A 25,495-nucleotide genomic window follows, 5' to 3' on the forward strand; every position below is an offset into this window, starting at 1 on the left:
GAACACAACAAACATAGGAAAACACCAAAGGATCTGAACTCCTTCATTGAAAGGGAACCCTGAGAGTCCAGAACCATGAGTGAAAAAACAAAATGCCCGGGAGTCGGGCTGTAGCGCAGCGGGTTAAGCGCAGGTGGCGCAAAGCACAAGGACTGGCATAAGGATCCCAGTTCGAACCCCGGCTCCCCACCTGCAGGGGAGTTGCTTCACAGGCAGTGAAGCAGGTCTGCAGGTGTCTATCTTTCTCTCCTCCTCTGTCTTCCCCTCCTCTCTCCATTTCTCTCTGTCCTATCCAACAACGACAACAACAATAATAACTACAACAATAAAACAACAAGGGCAACAAAAGGGAATAAATAAATAAAATAAATTTAAAAAAAAATTTAAACAAAAAAAAAAAATGCCCTCTGATGAACTGATAAATAAAGAGATCCTAAAATATCTCCAGGCCAGGGAGCTAGTACAGAGGAAGTATGTCAAGCTATCATGCCTGAGGATCTAGAGACCTTAAGCATTAACTTAAGCCATAAATGAACAGTGCTCTGGTCTCTCTAATAAAAATAAGTAACACTTTCTTTTAAAAATTTTTTTAATATTTATCTATTTATTTTCCCTTTTGTTGCCCTTGTTGTTTTTTATTGTTGTTGTAGTTATTATTAATGTCATTGTTGTTAGATAGGACAGAGAGAAATGGAGAGAGGAGGGGAAGACAGAGAGGGGGAGAGAAAGATAGATACCTGCAGACCTGCTTCACCACTTGTGAAGTGACTTCCCTGCAGGTGGGGAGCCAGGGACTCGAACTGGGATCCTTAAGCCAGCCCTTGCGCTTTGTGCCGCGTGCACTTAACCTGCTGCACTACTGCCTGACTCCCAGTAACACTTTCTTTTAAAATGTGTTTCTAGAGATGGGGGTGGAGGAAATAGGTCACATATTGAGGTCCAGAAATTAGAATATCACTGAACTCCCCTGCCTACCCACCCCCAACCAAACAGGAAATTAGAAAGCACAAAGAAAACCTCTTAGAATCTGTCAGGAGAAAAATTCCAACCTAGAATTGAATACCCAGAAAAGCTATCAATCAAACTTGAAAATAAAGATATTTTAGACATACAAAGTCTCAAAAAAAATTTAAATTCCTACCTCTACCACCTCTCACAAAGCTACTGAATGAAGTGCTCCATCAATCAAGGAAGTAAAGGCAGAAGGTGTTGGATTCAAAACCAAAGAACTCAGTATAGGAAGGAAGCAAAGGGAATTATCCAGTCACTGGTGAAGAGGCATATTCAGTAGCAGAAGATGTCCAGCTCTGAAATCAATGTTACCACAAAAACAAGTGGGACTGACATATTACTTTTCTGAGAGGAGCTTTTCAACAGTAGCATGTAGGTTGGGAATTGATTAGTGAAAGAATATATGAAATAACTACATAAAAAGCACAGAAATCCAAATACTATGCAAGAAAGTGAAGCCCAAGTGTGTACTATGTAAAGTGTGCATAGCCATACAAAAGTAAACACAGATTTGACATACAATCTTAAATTAAGATCTAATCATATTAGGAAGATAGGAAGAGAAGCAAGCATGTGTGTCAGAGGTAGAAAGAAGAGATTTATTTATGTATTCATTTTTCTTATTCATTCACTTATTTATTTCTCTCTTCCCCACTAAGGCTTTGCAGTGGCTTTGTGCCTACACAATTCCATTGTTTCTAGAATACTTCTTTTTTTCCAGACAAGGAGGGAGAAAAAGAGATGGAGAGGAGAAACACCACAGCACTGCTCTGCTACTTGAGAAGATTCCCCTGTGTGTGACAAAGTGCTATTTCTTTAGCATCTAGACTAACTTAAATGAGATAACTAAAACAATAATGAGATATTAAAAATATCAACATGTTTTTAAAGAAGGGGAGGTATAGGAAGAAATTACTTTAAAAAAATCTCTAAAAAGCTGCCTGTGGGGCTTAGGAATGGGGAATGGTGAGGCAGGCAGCTACTATTTTCCATTTCAATCTGTGCTGTTATTTGACTTCTTAGAAGGATTTATATATATATATATATATATATATATATATATATATATATATATATATATCACTTGCCTAAAAATAAAATTTGAATTAAAAGATAAAGAGAAAAGCTAGGTCATGCAGCATAGTGACTGCCCAGAACTGGAGGTGGGGGGGGGGGGTCATTCTAGATGTCACTGACTGGTAGCTGCCCACGTCAGCTCCTCCGGACATAGCTAGAGGGAGCCTTTTTGGAGAAACATTATCCTGCCTCCCCTCATGACTCATAGGTTCCCATTGTTTCCATACCCCTGTGTCTCCCCACCATGGGGATATATGTGTTGAAGGGGTGGGGGGGGGGTGGGCAGAGGAGAAGGAACTTTCTTGTGTTCTTTGTTTACCCTGGGCCCCACTCCCATCCCTAGGGGCACAGGCTTCCTTGCCAGGGACCAGGTGTCAGGCATGGGGCACCAGTGCCGAGAAGGAGAAACAACAACCTTAAAATACCTCTCTGCCTGCTCATTGTGGAAACTCAGAATCACATGAGTGAGCCGGATCTTTGAGGCCAGCTCGCCAAAGTCCAAAAAGATGGACACCTATCCTTTGCTTGTACACTTTGAATGACAAGGAGCTCACTTCCTCAGTGACATATTATTGGGAGGTTGTGGGAAGGGAACATGTTCATCATGTCATAGTGAGGGGTTCATAAGAATACTTGATACCTATGGGGCCTTTTTTCTGTGTGTGTGTGTGGAAGCAATGCCTCACACAAGTATAATTTCACTGCTCTAGTCAGATAAATGATAGGAATACATACATACATGCCATTGCACTGACTTTTCCTCCATTACTCCTATGTGACCCTGGGCTATAACCTGGACTGTGCACAAGGCAAGGTAGGCATCCTACCTGATAGACTATCTTTCTGTCCCAGTACCTATGGGCCTTGGCTTTGGTTGTTCCCATAGCTAAATTGGTCAAGGTCCTTTGAGTGTTAAGAGCCCTACCAGTTATAAAAGGTGAAAGACAAATGTAAGGCTACAGCTCTCAGGGGGAGCCAAGTCCTGCCTAGACCCTTGTCTCTTGTCTCCAGTTTAATGTATCTGCTCTATCCTACTTCTTGCTGCATTCTTTCCCCACCCTGATCACTGGCTTACACATGACCCCAAATACCTGCTACATTGCCAGGTCTCCATAATGTCATGGATTCAATTCCCCACAGTTTCAGTCTCAACAGCCTAAACTCAAATGCCTAGCCCAATCATCTCACTGATCAATCTTGGATGGGTTTCCTATCCTAGACCAATCTTTGCCCAAGCAAGTGAAATGATTCAAAGATGACTAGTTTGTCACATCCATCTTCAGAGGTTCATTGATGGCTGGGTTTTCCCAGCCTTCAGGAAGGCCTATGGATAGGGCAAACCTCTCATATGTACCCACTACACTCACCACTTTTATCCATGCCCCCTCTACACTTATCCCTGGGTGTCCCTTAGGAAATATATCTATCAAGTATCTTGAGAAAAAGGATTGTGAGTTTAAAGACAGAGTAACCAAGTTCAATTTTATAACTTTGGGTAAAGGATTGCCCCTCTATGGATCTCAGTTTCTTCTGTCATACAAGAAGGGCTATCTATATTGGAGGTTCTTAACCATAAGAAGGTATTAGAATAAAATAAGGCATTTTAAAATAAATTCTGATAGCTGACCTTACACCCTGCAAAGATTCTTCTTTCCTAGTTGGAGTCAGATCTCAGTGGCACACTCTGAAAAAATCTCAAGAGCTGACTAGATAGCTCACCTTAGAGAGTGCCTGCCTTGCCATGCATGCCACCAGGTTTAAATTCAGCTCCCACTACACAGGGGGGAAGCTTTGGTGCTCTTATGTCTTTCCCTCTCTCCCCCACTCTTTCCTTCTGTCTCTTTCTTTTTATCTGAGAAAGTCAGCCTGGAACTGTGAAACTCTGGAGACAATGGAAAAGAAAAAGAAAAGGATTCGAAGATTCTAGTATGCAGCCAGGGATGAGAGGCATTAGACTATAATCTAACCATTAATTACTACTAATGTTCAGTGACTCACTGGTTCTTGCACTAGGTGCTTGCAAGATTGTTCTTGAAGGCATGAAGTCCCTCTAGCTGTTCTGAGTTAAAAGGTAGGTCTGGGGATACTACAAAATATCCGTTGGGGCAAACTAAAAGATTTGCTTTAAACCAACGGCAGAATGACTCAGCTCTACCGGTTAAGGAGGCGTTCCAGACTGCCCCCCCCCACTCCCAAGTGGACCAAGCTATATTTTCTCTCTTGGGGTTCAAAGACTGGAGAGCTTCTTTGAGGTGGGTTGAGAATGTGGGGATTTAAGCTTCAGCACTGTATCTATCCTCCCCTCATCTAGCTCTGTGACCTCAGGCAAGTCAACAAACTGCCAGATTGTCACAAGCAAAACCAAGAGAACATAGTTCTCTTTCACTAGGTTGAGAGGATTAAAGGAGACAAAGGACTGGAAAGCACTACATGAATATAAAGAGTTGTTTGTATTAGGCCTAACCCCTAGTAAATACCAGCTATGTTGCTGCCGAAAGTCTTTGAGGGAGCAGGCAAGGGAAGGCACTAAATCGTCAGGATATGGCCTGGAAAATGACAGCTCTCCAGTCATATTTCCTCCTGGAATCTCAATGAGTCATTGTTAAGCATTCCCCAGGGTGAAAGGAATGACAGTGACGTCCTTACTGCCCCTTCCAATAGTAGCATGGAATAATGCCACTTGCTTTAGATACTGAACTTTATTCCCCCTACTTTTTCTGCAGTGAAACCTGCAGAAACAGGTTAAATACAAAAGTCACACAGCTAGGAGGGGACCCAGGTTGGAATTTGAAGCAACCCCAAAGCAGACCCCACTTTACTCTCTCACTAGGAAGATAGGACACCAAGGAAACAACTCGACAAGCCAGCAGACACAGGTGTGAACTTGTGACTGGTAGAGAAGAGCAGAGAAGGAAATGTGGAAGCTGGGGGAATTACTTAGAGAACTGTTGCAGAGGTTAGTGTAGAACCAGGTCACTAGTGGAAGAGAACCTGAATAAATGCTTAATAGCTAAAGTCTTATAGTGTCTTTTCTGGGATGGCAGGGCCAGGTCTTTGGGTGGAGAATTGGGACTTTTACAGTGAAGACTTAGAGGTGGCTTTAGCTCAATGCTGGTAAGAAGTCTGGGGAGAGTGAAGCAGACAGTCTCAAGGAAACCAAGAGAAGGGCCTTGCTTCTCCTGGTAGATTCCTGCAGAGGGGGCTAGCAAGCTGCCTTCTCTATGTAGCAGTTGTTTCCCCCTTTCTGTCTTAGTTTCTCTTATTCCCCACCCCCACCCCATGCTGGCATTTCTGTCTCTGACTGCTTTTACTGATAAGGATGGTGGTCAATGAAAGTGCATCCCACAAACTTGCAACCACAAGATGTGGAACTGGCCAACAATTCCAGTTACTGTCTCTGACATTTATTACCAAATGTGTGCCCAAACTTGGACTGTTCCAGTGACTGCAGGGTAACCAAGGTGGGTTCATCCCCAAAAGTCCCAGGACTTATCTGAGTCGCTTTTGGCAGGAAAATCCCTGACAGCTTAACCTAGCCTCCTGTAACTTGTGCTTGTACACCCATCTAAGATGCTTTCACCTAAGCTCCCCTCCTTCTCAGTCACCTGAGATCAAATTCTCATCTCAGTCAGACAGCACCCTAGGCCTCTATCAGGTGCTTCCCCTGGCACAGTCCTTTCTGGTTGAATCCAGTCAGGGTGTTTGCTTCCTGGAGAACAAACACACTGCAGTTCTGTGTGGATCATTTAGGAGATCTCTCCTACTTTCTCCTACCACCAAGGTGAAAGCAGAGCATGAGAGTGGAAGAGAACAAAGAAAATCTAAGAGAGAGAAGGAGAGGGAGCAGGAGGAGGGAGGGAGAAAGAGAGAGAGAGAGAGAAAGAAAGAAAGAAGAGTGGAAGAGAAGGGAAAAGCAAAGAAAAGATTTGTTTGAGAGAGATCAGAGCCTTGCTCAGCTCTGGCTTATGGTGGTGCTGGGGATTGAACCTGAGACTTCTGAGGTTTCTTTTCTTTTCTTAATATTTGTTTGTTTGTTTGTTTGTTTTATTCCCTTTTGTTGCCCTTGTTTTATTATTGTAGTTATTATTGTTGTCATTGTTGGATAGGACAGAGAGAAATAGAGGAGGGGGGAGACAGAGAGGGAGGAAGAGAAAGACACCTGCAGACCTGCTTCACCACCTGTGAAGCAACTCCCTTGCAGGTGGGGAGCCGGGGCTCTAACAGAGATCCTTATGCCTGTCCTGTGCTTTGCACCACTGGCGCTTAACCCGCTGCACTACCACCCGACTCACAACTTCTGCAGTTTCAAACATGCAAATCTAGTACTCTGACACATTGAGCTATCTTTCTGACCCAAGAGAAACGTTTTCCTTGGGTCCACTTGTGATATGCTTAGCACAGAGCCTGACACAAAGCAAATGAAGCCTATAAAAGGACTGTGATTGGTGGAGGGACTCTCCCACCTCTGGCACAGAAACCCAGAGTATGCTTGGTAGCCTGCAAGACAATGTCTACCCTGAGGAGAGGGCGCGTTATGGCTGGCTCGCTAAGGACAGCTGCTAGGAGGGGTTTAGGGTGGGGCACTAGGCCTCTGCAGTACCCACTTGTGACTGGGGCCATAAACACCCTGCGTGGGCTCTCCCCTCCACCCCTGCACAGTAGGTGGGGAGTTTCTGGAAGGCCTTTGATTCCCTCCTGTGTTAGCTAACATCAGACTGGTGTTTTTGTTCAGCAACATGATCCTTGCAGCCTTAGCCTGGATTCCAACCCACACAGTAAACCTAGTCTAGTTGCCAGACCTAGTGTTTGCTAAGAGGGTCTCATCATAAAAAGACCTAGGGGCTGGGGACTAAGCCAAAACTGCAGTGTAGTCAGCAAGTGCAAGGAAGTTCCTGGCCTAGGCTCTGGGTGTTCTCAGAACTCCAGCAGCAGGCAGAAATGCCTACCACACAAGCTCTCTCTTCTTTCTGCCTCTGGTGTGGGGCATGACCCTAAAGTTCTGTGTACAGGTCTCTGTGTGCCCTATCCACCCACTACCTGAACAGTCAGCTCCCACTGATTTTGAATCCTCACCCCTAGTCAGCACCAGGCTAAGGGGCCCAGGGGAATTCAAGTGACAACTTCAGGAATTATGTTTCCCCTGAAGGCCAGACACTGCCCTTTTCCAAAGTAGACAATGTCTTCCTGCCTTCCCGCCTCCTCCCCAGCCCACATAATCAGTACTGTAGGAGGTGAGAACAGAGATGCCAATAAATGTTTACTGTTGGGCTTTTTGGAGAAGGGAGAGACCTAAAAATGTAATGTTGTCCATTTCCATCGTGTAAATGCCCCCATTCTGACTGACATTAAGCTGTCAACATGAAGTCACAGAATGACACTGGAGGAGTCAGATGGTGGTACACTCAGTTGTTACCATGCAAAAGGACTTGGGCTCAAGCCCCTGCCCCCCACCTGCAGAGGGGAAGCTTCACAAATGGTGAAGCATTGCTGCAGGTGTCTTTCACTTTCTCTTCTTCTCTATCTCTCCCTTCCATCTCAATTTCTCCCTGTCTCTATCCAATAAATAAAATAAAAATTATCCTGGGAAGAGAAATGTAGCAGCCTACCATTTTCCACACTCCTGACAGCTATGTAAGAAACCTCAAAGGGAGCCAGGTGGTAGTGCAGCGGGTTAAATGCAGGTGGTGCGAAGCAGAAGGACTGGACTAAGGATCCTGGGTTCGAGCCCCTGGCTCCCCACCTGCAGGGGGGTTGCTTCACAGGCGGTGAAGCAGGTCTGTAGGTGTCTATCTTTCTCTCCTCCTCTCTGTCTTCCCCTCCTCTCTCCATTTCTCTCTGTCCTATCCAACAATGGTGACATCAACAACAACAATAATACAATTGTAATAACTACAAAAACAATAAAACAACCAGGGAAACAAAAGGGAAAAACAAAAAAAAATTAAAAATAAATAAATAAAATTTCTTCATAAAAAAAAAAGAAAGAAAGAAACCTCAAAGGCATGGATAACAGTAACATGCAGGGGCCAGCCAGCAGCGCACTCAACAGAGCTTGCATTTCAGCATAAGAACCAGGGATTCAGGCCCCTAGTCCTTACCTACAGGTGAGAAGCTTCAAGAGCAGCGGTGTAGCGCTCCAGGAGTCTCTTTTCCATCTCTTTGCCTCTCTCATAGTCTTTCTGGTTTGTTTGTTTGTTTTCTGGTTTTTTGCCTCCAGGGTTATTGCTGGGGCTCGGTGCCTGGGCATTTTTTTCCATTTTATTGGATAGGACAGAGAGAAATTGAGAGGGGAGGGAAGACAGAGGGGTGAGAGAAAGATACCTCCAGTCCTGCTTCATTGCTTTTGAAGTACATCCCCTGCAGGTGGGGAGCTGGGGGCTCGAACTGGGATTCTTGAGTGGGTGCAATACAGTGTACTTAATCCAGTGCACCACCTCCTGGCCCCCCTCATAGTCTGTCTCTCACTCTCTATTTAAAAAGATGGCTAAAGGCACCTGGTTGACTGCACATATTACAATGAGCAAGAACCTGGGCTCAAGCCCCCAGTCCTCACCTGCAGGGAGGAAGCTTCACAAGTGGTGAAGCAAAGTTGCAGGTGTCTCTCTGTCTCTTTCTTTCTACCTCCCTCCTCCTCTCTGGATGTCTCTATCCAATAAGTAAAGATAAAAAATTAAAAAAAAAAAAATATATATATATATGTAGAGAGAGAGAGATGGCTAAGCCAGCAAAACAGCTCACTAGAATAGTGTGCTGCTTTGCCATGTGTATGACCTAGGTTCAAGTCCAGCCTTCATCTCTTTTACTCTGCCTTTCTGTCTCTATCTAAAAGAAAACAAAAACAAACAAATAAAACGTGGCTATCTGAAACATTAGGCACTGAGCCCCAGCAATAACCCTGAAGTCAGAACAAAACAAAATATAACAAAATAACATACAAAATATTTAGGAAATGATATAGTTTGGGCACTTCATTACCTTTACTTGTCCTACAATTTGATCACATGTTTATATATTTAATTTTTCAACTCATCAGATTGCACAATTCTGAAAATTTAATAACCAGTGACTATCACAAGCCAGTATGATTAGGATCCAGACCACTGGACCTGAACCTTTCCCATAAGCAGACTTTTAAGGGTGAGGATCAAAGCAGATAAAGAGACAGACAGAGCCCTGACTGTCTGATAGATAATAGTCCTGTTCATTTTCTTTCCTCCTCTGTCATCAACATCAGGTGTTCTCTGGCAACCTAGGAGAACCCCAACAAACACAGGTGATTTGATTTGAATAGACTGTGAGGTCACCACATCAGATAGAGCAGCTCAGCTGCCCAGGGCCACAGGTGAAGGGATCAAGGAGGAAGTTTTACATAACTTCAGGTAAACACAGTCTTGAGTGCTGAATGAAAACACAGGGAGGGCGGGGTTGGCAGGAGATGTCAGAGACACAGAGTGACTGGACTGAGATCTCCAGCCAGGTCTTTCCAGAACCTGGGTATTTCTGGGTTTTACCCTAGATCTGCTGAGTCATAATCTTCTGAGGTAAAACTCAGGAATCCCCCTGGTGATTCTGGGTATTCACCTGGTGGACTAGAATCAGCCACCTCACTGCGGGCCCTTCAGATGAAGAATAGCTGGGAGTTGCACCTAAGGCATCGTCTCTGGGCACCCTCACCAGAGCCCAGGCGCTGTGTGACTTTGGGAAAGTTACATAGCTACTCTGAGCTCCCACTTCCAATAATAATACTGATTTCACTGTATTGTGGGCCTTAAATGAGATCAAAAGCACAAAGTAGTGTGACCAGTTCCTGTATGTGGTAATGATCCTCTAAATGGCAGATATGACTATTTAAGTCACATGGCTAGAAGGAAACAGACTCAGGCTTATCAGAACTGGATATACATTGTAGAAAGGAATAAAGACTCCACAGGAGAAGAGTCTTCAAAATTATTTTTAATTAATTAATTAATTAATTTTTTTTTTCCTCTAGGGTTATTGCTGGGGTTCGGTGTCTGCACTATGAATCCACTGCTCCTAGAGGCCATTTTTTCTCATTTTTGATGCCCTCATTGCCCTTGCTGTTGTTATTATTGTTATTGCTGCTGTTGTTAGGACAGAAAAAAATTGAGATAGGAAAGACTGAGGTGGGGAGAGAAAGATAGACACCTGCAGACCTGATTCACTGCTTGTGAAGCGATCCCCCTGCAGGTGGGGAGCTGGGGACTTGAACTGGGATCTTTTTTTATTGTTGTTTCAGGGTGATAAATATCTATTTATGTATTTATTTGGCACTAGCTTTATTGCTGGCGCTTAGTGCCTATATGATGACTTTATCACTCCCAGCAACCATTTCTTTTCCATTTTGTTTTCTTTCTTTTCTGATGGAGACAGGGAGAATGTGGAGAGTGGGGGTTAGAGGAAGAGACCTGTGACTGCCTCACTGCTCATGAAGTGACCCCTCTGCAAGGAGATGTCCTCATGCATGTTAATTTGTATGCTCTACCGGGTGTGGCCCTGCCCAGCCCCAGTCTTAGCCCCTTGTCCTGATCAGCATAGCTGTAATGAGTAGTTCATGTAAGCTTCTTAATTCTGCCTTGATGCCTCTTTGTATTCCCACCTCAGAACTTTCTTTGAAACCCAGCAGAAAATCTCTTAGCTCAAGGCAATCCTGGATAGTTTACCTGTTAATCCAATCACCTGAAAATTGAGAACCTTAAAACAAAGACAATCACCAATCTGCTAGTATCCTCCAATTTGAGAGATGCCTGGGCTCTGTTCCACAGGGCCTCGACTGAGGCTAAAAGATCCAAGCTTGCCATCTTGGATGCTCTCTTTCTGTGCCTTTTCTATGTAACCAGTGTGGTTCTTCGCAGCATGGGCTTCAAAGCACCTGGATGTCTTTCTTCTCAGTTTTTGTTTGTTTATGTTTTTTTTTTAATATTTATTTATTCCCTTTTGTTGCCCTTGTATTTTTATTGTTGTAGTTACTATTTTTGTTAATGATGTCATCATTGTTGGATAGGACAGAGAGAAATGGAGAGGGGAGGGGAAGTCAGAGAGGGGGAGAGAAAGATAGACACCTGCAGACCTGCTTCACAGCTTGTGAAGTGACTCCCCTGCAGGGGGCTTGAATTGGGATCCTTATACCTGTCCTTGCACTTTGCGCCACACGTGCTTAACCCACTGTGCTACCGCCCGACTCCCTGTTTATCTGTTTTTGCCAGAACACTGCCCAGATCTGGTTAATAGTGGTGGTGGGGATTAAACCTGGGCCCTTGGAGCCTCAACACATGAAAGTCTTTTTGCATAACCACTATGCTGTCTTCCTAGCCTGAACCTGAAATTCTGTTGTAGCATGCTAGCTTCCTAAGGAGCACATATGCAGAAACTGCCTGGCTCTATTCACATATAGGACAGCACACAAGTTACATGCACAGTATTCTACTGATCTAAACAGGCCCAGTGCCAGCCTACATGCAAGAAGCATATACTCCTCCTCCTCCTTCTAGGGTAGTGGCAAGGTCACTTTGCCAAGACGAATGTTGTATGTGAGCTTGTGCCATGGCAGGTCCAGCTGGTCATATCCAGCATATGCATGAAGGTAGAGATTTATGCCTCTTCTTGCCATCCCAAACATGTAGGTTGGGAATTAGTGGATAAATGCAGGTCTTCTTGGGCTCAGAGAGACAATATTGAGGTGTATTCAGCAGGTTCTTCAGAGAATTCCCAGCTGCCCCCTAATTACCTGTGGTGGAACGAGCTCAGCAATGCTCCCTTTATTGCCCTTTCCTCTTTCCTGATCTTTATCTTCCCCTCTCCGTAGGCTACTTGCTCAACCATCCCTGAGTTTTGGCCATAGGCCTTGCTTTCCGGGGAAGCTAAAGCATGATACAGAGTTTCCTCCTTTGAAAAAAAAAAAAATCCATTTATGAGAACCTTACTACCTGCAGGCACTGGTCACATTTCTTTATGTCCCTGACTTCATTGAATTCCCCTACATCGCTGTGAGCTTAGTATTAGCAGCCCCATATGGAAGCTTAGGCTCAGTGTGGTTGTGTAACTCACACAAACAAAACCACACAACAACAAGTGGGTTGTAAAGTACTACACCTGGTCGCTGGACTGTTGAGTATTCCCACAAGAACAGATGTGATAGCTTTGTAAAGTGAATGGTTGGGACTACAGTGAAAGGTGACTACAATGGGCTTGGAATGGGAACTGGGAGGGAGAGTCTACCCCCTACATCATCAAAGAGTGGTGACCAGAAGGGACACTGCTGCCTTGGGGATGACTGGGACAGAGGTGTGGGGAACAGCAAGTAAGGGAGGGGCATAGGTGCAGGGGTGTGTGTGCAGAAATAAAGTGTGCCATGTCTTTATCTGTCCTCCCTGTCAGATTCAGGTGACTTGGCACAATTAGGTGACTCACCAGGCCACCACAAAATGCTACAAGGTCCCTCAGTATCATCCACTGTTTGGACTTGCCCTCATAGAACAAACAGACTTTGCATCTTGACTGGGCCTCTGCCCAGGAAGAAAGGGACTGAGTTACCAAGGATACAAGATCCTGGTTCACAGACCCCCTACTTAGTAACCCATAGAAATCAAGGCCTTGGGAGTCGGGCAGTAGTGCGGCAGGTTAAGCACACATGGCGCAAAGCATAAGGACAGGTGTAAGGATCCCGGTTTGACCCCCCCCCTCCCCGGCTCCCCACCTGCAGGGGAGTTGCTTCACAGACAGTGAAGCAGGTCTGTAGGTGTCTGTCTTTCTCTCCCCCTCTCTGTCTTCCCCTCCTCTCTCCATTTCTCTCTGTCCTATCCAACAATGACATCAATAATAAATACAACAATAAAACAACAAGGATAACAAAAGGGAATAAATAAATATTAAAAAAAGAGAGAGAAATAAATCAAGGCCTTGTAGTCCGGGAGGTGGCACAGTGGCTAAGGCCACTCTCATGAGCATGAGGTCCTGAGTTCAGTCCCTGGCAGCACATGTACCAGAGTGATAACTGGTTCTTTCTTTCTCTCTCTCTCTCTCTCTCTCTCCTATCTTTCTCATTAATAAATAAATAAAATCTTTAAAAAAAAAATGAAGTCCTTGTCAGGGGAGGAAGTATGAGGCCACTTGAACAGCATCAAAGGAGCCCATCTCCTGGACACAGAGGATGGGTATCTGATAGGAATCTCTTCCCAGAGAAGATTTTAATTATAGCAGGGGCTAGACTTGTCCAGGAAATAGTAAGATATTATCTGTGTCTTTCACAAGAGACAATTGGTTTCTCTGAAGGTAACTTCTCCATCATGAGAATTTAATGTCAGGGAGAGAGGAAGGACATCCTGGGCAGAAGAAAGGTCCTGGGCCTTCCCTCTGGGGAAAGTTTGAATCATTACCTCAGTAGGAAGAGAATGCTTGGAGAGAGAAGTAGGGTCATAAGAGCAGTAGTGTGCCCCCAGGAAGTAGCATAGTAGCTATAGCATTAAATTTGCAAACACAAGGTTCTGAGTTCTGACCCTGGTATCACATGTGCTGAGTGATGCTCTGGTTCTATCATTCATAAATACTGTAAGCAAAACATAAAAGGAAGAATGAAGGAAAGAAAACAAAAGAGAGAACAAAAGGAAGAACAAGAGAGAACAAAAGGAAGAACAAAAGAGAGAGAGAAAGGAAGAAAAAGGAAGGAAGGAAAGAAGGGAGGGAGGTAGAGAGGGAAATAGTGAAATAGCTAGCTTGGATAATGTGCTTTGTCATGCATGTGACCAGTTCAAGCCCAGAGTATTGAAGAAAGCTTTGGTGCTGTGGTCTACACGCACGCGCACGTGCGCGCGCGCGCGCGCGCGCACACACACACACACACACACACACACACACACACACACACGAAAAGACGAGAAAAAGGAACTCTTGAACAGTTGAATGCAAGACAAAGGAGTCAGGTTTGAGTTAAGTGATACAGTGTGCTGGGAAGGAAGCTGAATGAGAAGTGGGGAGACCACTCACTCAATAAACATGTGCTGAGCTCCTGCCAGGTGCTGTGCCATTGTAGATTTGCAGGATGGGGCCCCAGTGGCCAGCCAGTGGCCATGATGGAGAGGAGCAGAATTTTAGGAAGGCGTTCTGCGGTGTTACACAAAAACAGCCTGGCAAGACACACACTGGGACCTAGTTCCATTGCATATGAATATGGAAATCAGGGACCTAATATTTTGGGAAGCAAATAGCTGATTGAAAGCATAGAGCCCAAACCTCAGGGTCCCCACCCTGTGTAGTCCTTCCAGGAAACCCTGTCTAGAGCAGCCCAGTGCAGCCCAGCAGGGATTCTGCATTTCTTCCTCTCCTTCAGGCTAAAAAAAAAAAAAAAAAAAAAAGTGCTGAGGGAAGCCCTTTCCAGTAAGAGGGTGAGACCAAACATCTGGGTCTCTTTTTTATCAGGGATGACTTCAATGTTCCATGTGCTGCAGAGTCTGCATGTGTTTCTCTATATCTAAGCTCTTCTCCCCTTCAGATTAGAGGCTCTGAAGGTAGGAATTGTCTCCTCCACCAGACTGCAGGTACCTCTCCAGTTTAGAAGGTAGAACCAGGAATGAGAATGCACATCAGGGGCTCTCTTGTTGCATCTAACAATTATTTGGGTTTGGGGGTGGTGTATCTTCTATTAGCCTTCATTGCCTCACTGGTTAAAGGCGGTTAATACTTCCTGTTGTGAATATTGAAAAGACATAAAGATACAAGAGACAGGATGAAAAGCCTCAGGGTATGTAGACACCAAGGACAGACCCTGGTCACAAACAAGACTAAAAAAGGATTGCCAGATGGAATGACACGTGAATGCAGGTTTTATCCATTTTATACCAGAGCCTGGTATATAGCATGTGCTTAATGAACACTAGGTGAACAAATGAATGGAGAGTCCAAGTAGTGTGGGGGCAGAAAGCATAATGGTTATACAAAGAGACTCTCATGCCTGAGGCTCCCAAGTCCCAGGTTCAATCCCCTACAACACCATAAATTAGAGCTGAGCAGTGCTCTGGTAAAAGAAAATAAATGAATGAATAATCCAGGTAGTGCTGGAAAGCAGTGTCAGTTCACTACCAGAGCAGAATGGCTCCTGGGAGGCAGAGAGGAGTCGAAGTGCTGGGGAAATTCTGGGAACAGACCTACTGTGTGGGAATGTGGCCTCCGAACCCCCCAGGACCTCTGAGTGTAAACGGTGCATCCAGGCAATCTGTAGGCTTCACTGACCCGGGTTATGTATCCAGCACTAAGGAATTTTCTCTGCCACACACCCCCCCTTCTTCTACTTTTATACAACCTCCTCTGCCTTTTTTTTTTTTTTGATGCAACTTCTCTATTTTTTAGTACATTTTTTTTATTGGGGAATTAATGTTTTACATTCAACAGTAAGTACAAGAATTTGTACATGCATAACATCCCCCAGATTCCCATATAACAATAGGGACCCCACTAGGACCTCTGAATCCTTCTTGGACCTGTAGTCTCTCCACCCACCCACCCCAGAGTCTTTTACTTTGATGAGATGTGCCAATTCTATTTCAGGTTCTACTTGTGTTTTCTTTTCTGATCTTGTTCTTCAACTTCTGCCTGAGAGTGAGATCATCCCATATTCATCCTTCTGTTTCTGACTTATTTCACTCAACATGATTTTCTCAAGGTCCAGCCAAGATCGGCTGAAAATGATGAAGTCACCATTTTTTACAGCTGAGTAGTATTCCATTGTGTATATATACCACAACTTGCTCAGCCACTCATCTGTTGTTGGACACCTGGGTTGCTTCCAGGTTTTGGCTATTACAAATTGTGCTGCTAAGAACATATGTGTACACAGATCTTTTTGGATTGGGTGTATTGGGTTCCTTAGGATATATCCCCAGGAGAGGAATTGCAGGCTGATAGGGTAGGTCCATTTCTAGCCTTCTAAGAGTTGTCTATACTGCTCTCCACAGGGGTTGGACCAATTGACATTCCCACCAGCAGTGACCCCACACGCTCTCCAACATTTGCTGCTGTTATCTTTTCTGATGTATGACATTCTCACAGGAGTGAAGTGGTATCTCATTGTTGTCTTATTTGCATTTCTCTGACAACCAGAGACTTGGAGCATTTTTTCATGTGTTTCTCGGCCTTTTGGATCTCTTCTGTGGTGAATATTCTGTCCATGTCCTCCCCCCATCTTTGGATGGGGTTATTTGTTGTCTTGTTGTTGATTGGCAAGCTCTTTATATGTGTTGGTTATTAAACTCTTGTCTGATGTATGGCATGTAAAGATCTCCCATTCTGTGAGGGGTCTCTTGGTTTGGGTAGTGGTTTCTTTTGCTGTGCAGAAGCTTTTTAATTTGATGTAGTCCCATAGGTTTATACTTGCCTTAGTCTTCTTTGTAATTGGATTCGTTTCATTGAAGATGTCTTTAAAATTTATGCGGAAGAGTTCTGCCAATATTTTCTTCTAAGTATCTGATATTTTGTGGTCTAACATCCAAGCCCTTGATCCACTTGGAACCTCCTCTGCCTTCTAACCCTGGCAGCTGCTCACCCCAGACAACTCTTTGCCCCAGTGGCTTAGCAGAACACACCTCTAATCTTCCCTTTGTGCTTTACCATCCATGCACACAGCCAGGCCAAACTGTGGCCTGTAGCCTTCGTGCCCTCATCTCCTGCACTGCTAGTGGGGCCACATCATGCTGTGCCACTCTGTCAAAGAGCTTGATGAAATGGTCAAGTGTTCCAAGCAGTGCTGAGTGTGATGGAGCCCTGAGGTTAAAGAGAACCAGACAATCTTGGACCTGGTGTGTCTGGTGGGGGAGTTGTTTTCATTGATAGGACAGAGAGAAATTGAGAGGGGAGGGAAAGGTAAAGAGGGAGAAAGACAGGGTAGGGTTAGATAGCATAATAATTATGCAAAGAGACTCTGAAGTACCAGGTTCAATCCCCTGCACCACCAGTAAACCAGAACTTTGGTAAAAATTTTAAAAAGGGACACAGGTAGATAGCATAATAGTTATGCAGAGACTCTCATGCCTGAGGCTTCAAAGTCTCAGGTTCAATCCCCTGAACCACCATAAGCCAGAGCTGAGCAATGCTCTGATTAAAAAAAAAGTTTAAAAAATTTTAAAAAGGAAAAAAAAGAGGGAGAAAGACAAATCTGTAGCATTGCTTCACCTCATGAAGCTTCTTCCAGGTTGAATCCAGGTATGTGTGGTAATGTAGACACCACCACCCAACCTCCCCTAAAGACTTACTCTTTGTAAGTGTATCTATGTTTGTAAAAAAAACATGGGAAGTATAGAAACAAGCTAGGAGTATGGATCGACCTGCCAATGTCCATGTCCAGCGGAGAAGCAATTACAGAAGCCAGACTTTTCACTTTCTGTACCCCATAAAGGATTTTGGTCCATATTCTCAGAGAGACAAAGAATAAGGAAACTTCTAATGGAGGGGATGGGACATGGAGCTCTGGTAGTAGGAACTGTGTGGAACTGTACCCCTGTTATCTTACAACCTTGTTAATCATTATTAAATTACAAAAAAAAAAAAAAAAAGAAGTCCACTCCTAAAACAGAACTTTTAAGTCATCCCCCCCACACTCAATTTTAATGTGGTGTTGGGAAGGGGGACCTGGGGTCGCCAAAGAGGCCAATCTCAAAACAGTTGAGTCTAAGGAACCAGACATGTCCTCCCTGTAAATGTATGGAGACAGCCCCAGCTGAACCTGGTCAATCCCCCACTCACATTCCCCCTTCTGACCCACCTCCTGAGCTCAGGCCTCTCCAGGCTCTCCTTTGCTCACACCCCTACAGACCGAAGCCCTGTCAAGGAATGCTGGCCCTGCCACAAACACACAGGCTGCTTCTCATCTTGTCATGGTGGACTGCCCAAGTGTGTATCTACAGAGATTTCATGCAAGACACCACTCTGTGTCAGTTTTCTCATCTGTAATATGGGGATCTAGGGGCTGGGTGGTAATGCACTCAGTAAAGTACTCATTACTATGCTTGCAGATTCTAATTCAAGTCCCCAGTCCCCACCTGCAGGAAGAAAATGTCCCAAACAGTGAGGCAGTGTTGCAGGTGTCGTCTTCCTTTTTCCTTTTCAATAAAAGGAAAAGTGGGGTGGGAGGGATTGAGAGCAGTGGAGTCATCCATCATATATACATTGAACTCCAACAATAACCCTGGTGGCAAAAATTGATTGAGGAGCTAGGCAGTGCACCTGGTTAAGCTCTTACATTACAGTGCACAAGGACCCAGGTTCAAGCCCCTGGTCCTCACCTGCAGGGGGAAAGCTTCACGAGTGGTGAAGCAGGGCTGCTGGCATCTTTGTCTCTTTCCCTCTCTCTCTCTCTCTCCATACCCTCAATTTCTGTCTCTATTCAATAATAAATACATAAAAATATTTTTAATTAATTAATGAATTAAAATGGTAATATAAAGCCTATACTCCACTGGGCTGCTGGGAGATCAAACAAGTCCATGTATCCCTGAGAGAAGGCAAACTGATGGCTGCAATTTCCCATTGTTACCCTCTATCATTCTCCTTTCTCCTGACTCCTTCTATAGTTCTTGAACCCCTTCTGCAGTGCTCTTCTCATCTCCTCTGGACCTCTTAGTGTTGTGACCTCAAGGGCCCTGTTCTGGACCACATCTTTTGCTCCTGCTCTTGACCTCATTCCTGCTGCCCTGACCACCGCCCCCCACCCCTTGCCCCCCACATAATAGACACCAAGCGAATGTGTCCATTGCAAGTTTTATTGTAAAAAAAAAAAAAAGTTAAAATAAATTACATCTGACATCATGGCTAGTTATGTACATACAGTGTGTGTGATTCCAGGACAGACAGTAACACCCCAGCAAGGGGTGGGGGTGGGGGGTTGGTTGTGAGAAACTAAGATGAGTCTGTTAAAACACTTCACAGAAAGAGAAAACTGCTGTGCTCACCCCCCACACACACACACACATACCTTCTTTACATGTTGGGGGTTGGGTGGGGTTCTCTGTCCCACAGCATTGGGGAGGAGATTGAGAGGCAAAGGGGGGGTTTGGGGTGAGGGTGATCACACTTCCTTAGTATCCAGTCGCCTGCGATGAATACCTGTCCCCAGGAGCTTTATCTTAGGGACATTATCTCATGACCTTGGCTAGGGTCCCCAGGGAAGTCCCACTGAAGGGGGCTTGCTGAGGAAGGGGGTAGAGAAGTAGGGTTATCACTGGACCTCCTTGGACCCTTGCTTTCTGACCCCTCCCCTCAGGCCCTGAAGCCTGTTCCAGATGACAGCCATACAGGACAGAGGGGGCACACACTAGCATGTCTGTCCTGGCAAATATAGAGTTCTGGCAGCATTGACTTCTGTGAGCCCTGCCTCTAGTCTCTGTATAGCTTCACATTATCTTTTGCTCCCCCACTTCACATCCTTTCTCCAAATGCACACACGATGTGTAAAATGAGGAGCCTGATTCACATATTCAGCCATTCCCCACTTGTAAGCCAAGAGCAAGTGGGCCCCCCCCCCCCCACCACAGGGGGCTGGGAGTGTCGGGGGTTCTTGTTCTGGGCACTCGGGGAAAAGGGATGAGCCATACATGGGACAGGAACTGTGCATACTCGGATCCGGTGTATCAGGACAGCCTTAGCACCTGCTGGCCCACTGTCTCCACACTTCCTTCTCCCTACTGGGTCTTGCAGTAGGGACCTGGCAAGCAGGGAGCCAGGGGGGTGGGGTGGGGTGGTTTAATATTACCAAGCAGACAGAAGCCAGCAACTGCTGACATGTCCCTCTTTCTACACTGTAGCCTGCAAAGGCAGCATAGGGGTCTCATGCTGTTCTCCCTCTCTCTGAATGCCTAGTTCACTGTCAGAAGCTCAATACTAGTGAGTACATTTGGTTGAGGACAACAGTGTGACATTCTCAACCGAACAATGGGCCACACAGGAGCAGCCAGTCCTCCTAGCCCATCAGATATACTGGGGTGTCCAGTCAGCTGCAGAACAGAGGCCTTGTTCTGGGGACACCCTGTCTGGCTGGTAGCATCTAGCTGGAGGGAAGTGGAGGTGAGGAAGGCCCCTGGCTCCCCACTCCCAATTCCAGGGCTGCTGCCCCCACTAGGGTCCAGAGGTCCCGCCATGACAAGAGACCCCAGGATGAAGGGAACAGAAGCCACTGGAGGTGGGGCAGGGAGCCGGCCCTGCCTCACGTGCCTTTGGGGCCATTTGCCTTATTGTACTCGTTCATAAGCTGTTCATAAGGCACAGAGAGTTCGGACTCGGTGCTGGTGAATGTGGACTCATCTGATGAGGGGATCTCACCCAGGTTCAGGGGTGCCTCAGCCTCAATCTTTTGCTGGGGCCGCTCCTCGGCGGCCAGGTTGTCCTCCAGGGAGGACTTGGAGGTCTCCTCATCTGAGAGGCCGGTCTCCTCGTTCACAAAGGTAATGTTGGCCTTCTGGAAGATGAGAGGGTGGTAGTCCTGGGTATCCCATGGCTCGCCCTCTTCACTGATGCGGTCCAGCTGGTTGGTGAACACCTCTGGCATTGGGGAATCATCTTCAGGGGTCTCCGCCCCAGTCTCCTCACTCGGGGGCCGTGACACGTGGCCTTTGCTCCTTAATGTCTGAGATATCTCTTCTAAACTGGGTGCTCCGCTCTTGGAGTAGACCACCAGGGGGGTCAGGGATAGGGGGAGGGCTGGCAGGCCACCCCCCTGAGGCCCCAGTCCTGAGACTCTCTCCCCACCTCCGCTAGTTTTCATGGCCTTCTTGCCAATCTGCTTGATGAGATCATTGTAGGTCTCCTCCTTCTTGGACAGAAAGCTGAAGATGTTGACGTCTTTGGTGGCTGTGCTCCCTGCCATCTGCAGTGCCCCCCTTTTGGAGTGAGGGGAGCACTCAAAGGACTCCTTTCGCCTCCGCCGCCGCTTCTTGATGGCTTTATGCACCTCCACAAACATGCTCACCTTCCAGTTGACAAAGAGGGACAGCCAAGCCAGCCCCAGGTAGATCCAGAGCTCCACAAAGTATCGATACAGGGCATGGTAGTTGGCACTGGGCTTCACACCTGAGGAAAGGTGAGCAAGACGGTGGGTCAGGAAAGGCTCAACAGGGAAACAAGAGGCCAGGTTGGGTCATGGGAGAGCACTTAACACCAGGACACAGAAGGGGACACCTAGACAAGGGGCCTAGTCTAGAACCAATTGCTGTGGGGGAAGATGCCATAATGGCTATGCAGGCGACTATTATCCCTGAGGCACTAGAGGTCCCAGGTTCAATCCCCAGAACCACCAGAAACCAGAACCGAGCAGTGCTTTTGTAAAGCAAACAAACTGACACACACACACACACACATACACACACACACGTACTTAGAAACTAGGCTGCCTACCACTGTTCTCAAACTACCTCTGAGCCTCAGTTTCCTCAACTGTCAAAAAAGCTGAAGAATAGATCTCTAGGGCAAGGAAGTTCAAGGGGGAAAGGCAGGTAACAAAACTAACTCTTGGGTCAAGAATTAGTTTATCAATATTTGCCTTTCAGTTACTCATTATAGGACACCTAGTTGTTCTGTGCAGTTGGGGAGGGCATAAATGTTATAATTTTCAGTTGAAACGGGGCGCAAACTTAAGTGTGGGAGCCTTTGGCAATCTCAAGGGTGGGGATGGCCCCCTTTCTGGTTTAGTGGGAACACAGCTGGTGATTTGGGCCTGAATGTCTATGAGCATTGATCCTGGCAGGAAAAAGTTTGAACTGCCTCTATTCTCTGGTAAGGCCTGGTCTGTTTCTTGACCTCATTTCTGAGGTCATCTGGCTGAGTTTTAGCTCTGTCCACTCTAGGGAGTCCTCCTAGGGAGTCACTCCACACAGCTCTGGGTACTCTCCTACACTTTAGGATTATCAGAGGTTTCTTGTCTGACTTTACATCTCTGGGCATGTTAGTCTATATTATTATGAATCCTCTCTGTACACCACACTCCCCCCAGCTCCCTGCCTTGATTGGGAGCAACTTGGAGAAGAATGGAGGAAGCAAGACTTCTCCAGAGTGGAGGCCTCTCTCAGCAAGGACTATCCAATAGTGTCTCCCCCTGCAAGTGCTGCTAATTTTCTCAGGGCTTTTGGTCAAAAATGTGAGTGTGATGACAAGCAGGACACACACTAACTCAGCCACCACCCCCCCCCACACACACACACACACACTTGACTTCACACCACTGTCTCAGGCTGGTGTTAGCTCTCCTTTTTGGAAGCCAAGTTCACAGATGAGGAGGTGGAGGCAGGTGGGTGAGTACCTTGCTAGCATAATTAGGCACACAGCTGTACTTCCCAACACAAAGCTCTCCTTCAGCCTGCTGGGGTCCCAGCCATGCAGGCTGTGCCTCAGTCTAATCCATCTCCCAAGACAGCAGGCCCAGACCCACCAGTGCTGCTGGAGTGTCCAGGCCTCTTTCCTGTGCCCCACTCCCCACCCCATCTGCCTGAAGACACCCCCTCCATGCATTCCAAGCACCTATTTACAATGGGACAAAGGGTGGTGACCTGCCTCTGCCCTCTGGGGCAGGGGAAGGGAGGGGAGCCAGAGGCCTCTGGAGCAGAGATTGAGGTCAAACAGGCAGGGCAGCAGACACAGAGGGAACAAACACTGGGTAGCCAAATGGGGTGTCAAGAAGATTAAGAGCCACATGGCAGGAGTACATGAGCTGTGGGGGCAGGCAGACAAAAGGCCAAAGAATCTTATCGCCCTTTTGAGTAAAGTGGCCTCTCTTGTCTTTAAACTGACTTGTAGCAATAGCAGATTTCTGTGGGCCTCTGAACCAAGCCTCTAGGTTACCTCCCTCAACCCTAACAGTAACAGGACAGAGTCCTGGACTCCCCGGTAAGAGGCGCACACTCTGCTAAGTGGAAGGCATAACTCTCATGGGACCTAAGCTCAGAAGGCAGGACAAAGACGGGGAGAGAAGAAATCAGATGCTGAAGAAGAGAATGAGCTGGTGAGATATCTCACTTAGTAGGGCACCTGCCTTGCCATGCTCAAGTGAGGCCCACTCTCAAGTCCCCAGCATACCACAAGGGAGTGTCATGGCACTAGGAGAAGTTTCAGCACTGTGTTCTCAGTCTTTGTATAGCTTTTTTAAAAAAGTTGACCCAGAGTGGTGAAATCATGCATGTGCAAAGAATTAACCATACACACAATAATAAACAATCAAATGAGATAAAGAACAGGGATAGATAACATTATGGTTATGTAGAGACTCCAAAGTCACAGGCTCAATTTCCAGCACCACAATAAGCTAGAACTGAGCAATGTTCTGGAGAAAGAAGGGCAGGGCAGGGCAGGAAAAAAACAAACACAACTAAAAACAAAAACCAGAAAAACCAAAGCCCAAGAAAGGGAAATATAAGAGCCCCTTACAATTACTCTGTGACACCCCTCCCCACTCCTTTTTACTTGGTCTCCAGGAATTCAGTGTTCTGGGCTGACTTTTTTAGACTGTTTCAAAGAGACAGAGAAAGAATCCGCAGCACCAACACTTGCTTCCTTCAGTGTGTGTGTGTGGGGGGGGGGGGAGGATGGGTCTTGAACCTAGGCTGTGCACCTAGCCAAGTAAGTGCACTATCCAAGTGAGATATCTTTGTCATTTCTCCTCTTTTTAGTTTTTGCTATCAGGGTTATGACTACAGCTCCATACCTGTATGATTCTGCATGATTGCACTGCTACTGGAGGACCCCCCCCCTCCCCTTTTCTCTTTTTAGATAGAAGGTAAGAGACAGAAAGAGATACCATAACCTGAAGTTTCCCTGTGCAGGGGTGGTAACCAAGGGTTCAAACTTGTATCCTTGTAAATAGCATGTGCTCTCTAGGGTGAGCTGTTTTAGATCTGCCTTTATATTTCCTCTTTTGATAGCCAGTGTGGGGAAAATGCCTAACAGAACTAAAGCTGAAGGAGAAGCACAGACAAAGGAGGCGGAGCAGTACTCACCAGCCACAAAGTCACCAAAGCCGATGGTGCTGATGGTGATGAAGGAATAGTAGAGGCCCTCGATGTAGTTCCACTCTTCTGTCACCATGAACACGAAGGGTGGGATCACCAGGTGGACCAGGACACCCCACAGGATGAAGATGGCCGTGCAGGTAATCTGTGCCTTCCGCTGAGTGGTGACAGGAGAACAAGTCAGACAATAGTGGAGACCAGGGAAACCCAGGGGAGACACCAGAGGGTGTGAAGCAGCTGAGGGCTGCCTTGGAGAAAGCACTGAATCTGTCTATACTGATTGTCCTGACCCCTCTGTCCAATTCTTGGATCTTCCACGCCAGGACCCCTGCCCCCCTAGCCCCACTCCCACAAACCCTCTGCCCAGCAGTTAGGGTTGGCTGAAGACATACCAGGCTCACTCCTCTTCTGGTGAGGAACTGGCCCAGCCTCTTGGCACGTCCTCCAAAGAACTTGCCCAGGGCACTGATCCATGTCAGGCAGAGAGGCACCCCAAAGAGACCATAGAAGACACAGAAGAGGCGTCCAGAGGGGGTCTTTGGAGCCACATTGCCATAACCTTAAGGAAGAAGAAAGTGAAGTCAAGATCACAATCACAGCAGGAGAAATGGACATAATTCAGAGGACGCACGCACGCATGCTTAAGGGAGGCCTAGTTTCCAAAAATCAATGATAACTGGTCAAACATCAATATCTAAGAAATATTTCCCAAAAAGCAAAACTTGGACTGGATTTGGTATATTGCACCAAAATAAAGGACTCTGGATCATGGGAGTGTTCAGGTCCTGAAACATGACGATGGAGAAAGACCTAGGTGAGGGGTTGGAGTGTTGTGTGGAAAACCGAGAAATATTACACATGTACCAGCTACCGTATTTTACTATCAATACCCACAATAAAGGAGACAATGTTATTTCCCATTGACAGATGACTAGATAAAGAAACTTTGTGGTATACACTCAGTGGATATGGATATATATATATATTCAATAAAGGCAGTGCTGAGTGTGATGGAACCTTGAAGCTGAAAAGAGCTAGCAAAAAACCAGAGACCCCCTGGATGAATGTCTGTGTTTGTAGGGCGACATTTTGCTAGTGAGATGGATATCAACCTCCTGTTCTGCATGGCTCTGGCTGTCAGATAGTGTCATTTCTGCTCCAATGAGCCCAGATCAGGATTCCTGGAGCACAGTCTACTATCTCTCTGTTCAATACTACTCGATGTAGGACTGGCAAAATAGTGTATATTCTTTGCCACGCAGGAGACCCAGGTTGGAGCATGGAAGAAGTCTCAATGCTATAGTACACCCTCAGCCCCCATCTGCAAATAGTCAGCCTAAAGAATGAGGTCACATAGGTTCCTAAGCTGAATATGGGCCCCAGATCACATCAAATCAATCAACGATATTTGTACA

The 25,495-nt window shown here is 46.1% G+C and overlaps 1 protein-coding gene across 1 annotated transcript in view; it reads right to left on the minus strand.

The window, feature by feature from the left end:
* Positions 1-18,835: 18,835 nt before the first annotated feature.
* KCNK5 (potassium two pore domain channel subfamily K member 5) overlaps positions 18,836-25,495 on the minus strand; it is a 42,511-nt gene continuing 35,851 nt past the window's right edge. Inside the window, exons 3-5 of the mRNA XM_007517805.3 lie at positions 24,473-24,639; positions 24,069-24,237; positions 18,836-21,153 (exon numbers count right to left, since the gene is read on the minus strand). Coding sequence (XP_007517867.1) covers positions 20,291-21,153; positions 24,069-24,237; positions 24,473-24,639 — 1,199 coding nt within the window. The 3' untranslated portion in view covers positions 18,836-20,290. The remainder of the gene's footprint in view (positions 21,154-24,068; positions 24,238-24,472; positions 24,640-25,495) is intronic.

The sequence above is a fragment of the Erinaceus europaeus genome, chromosome 4, assembly GCF_950295315.1.
Source record: "Erinaceus europaeus chromosome 4, mEriEur2.1, whole genome shotgun sequence".
NCBI classification, from domain to species: Eukaryota; Metazoa; Chordata; class Mammalia; order Eulipotyphla; family Erinaceidae; genus Erinaceus; species Erinaceus europaeus.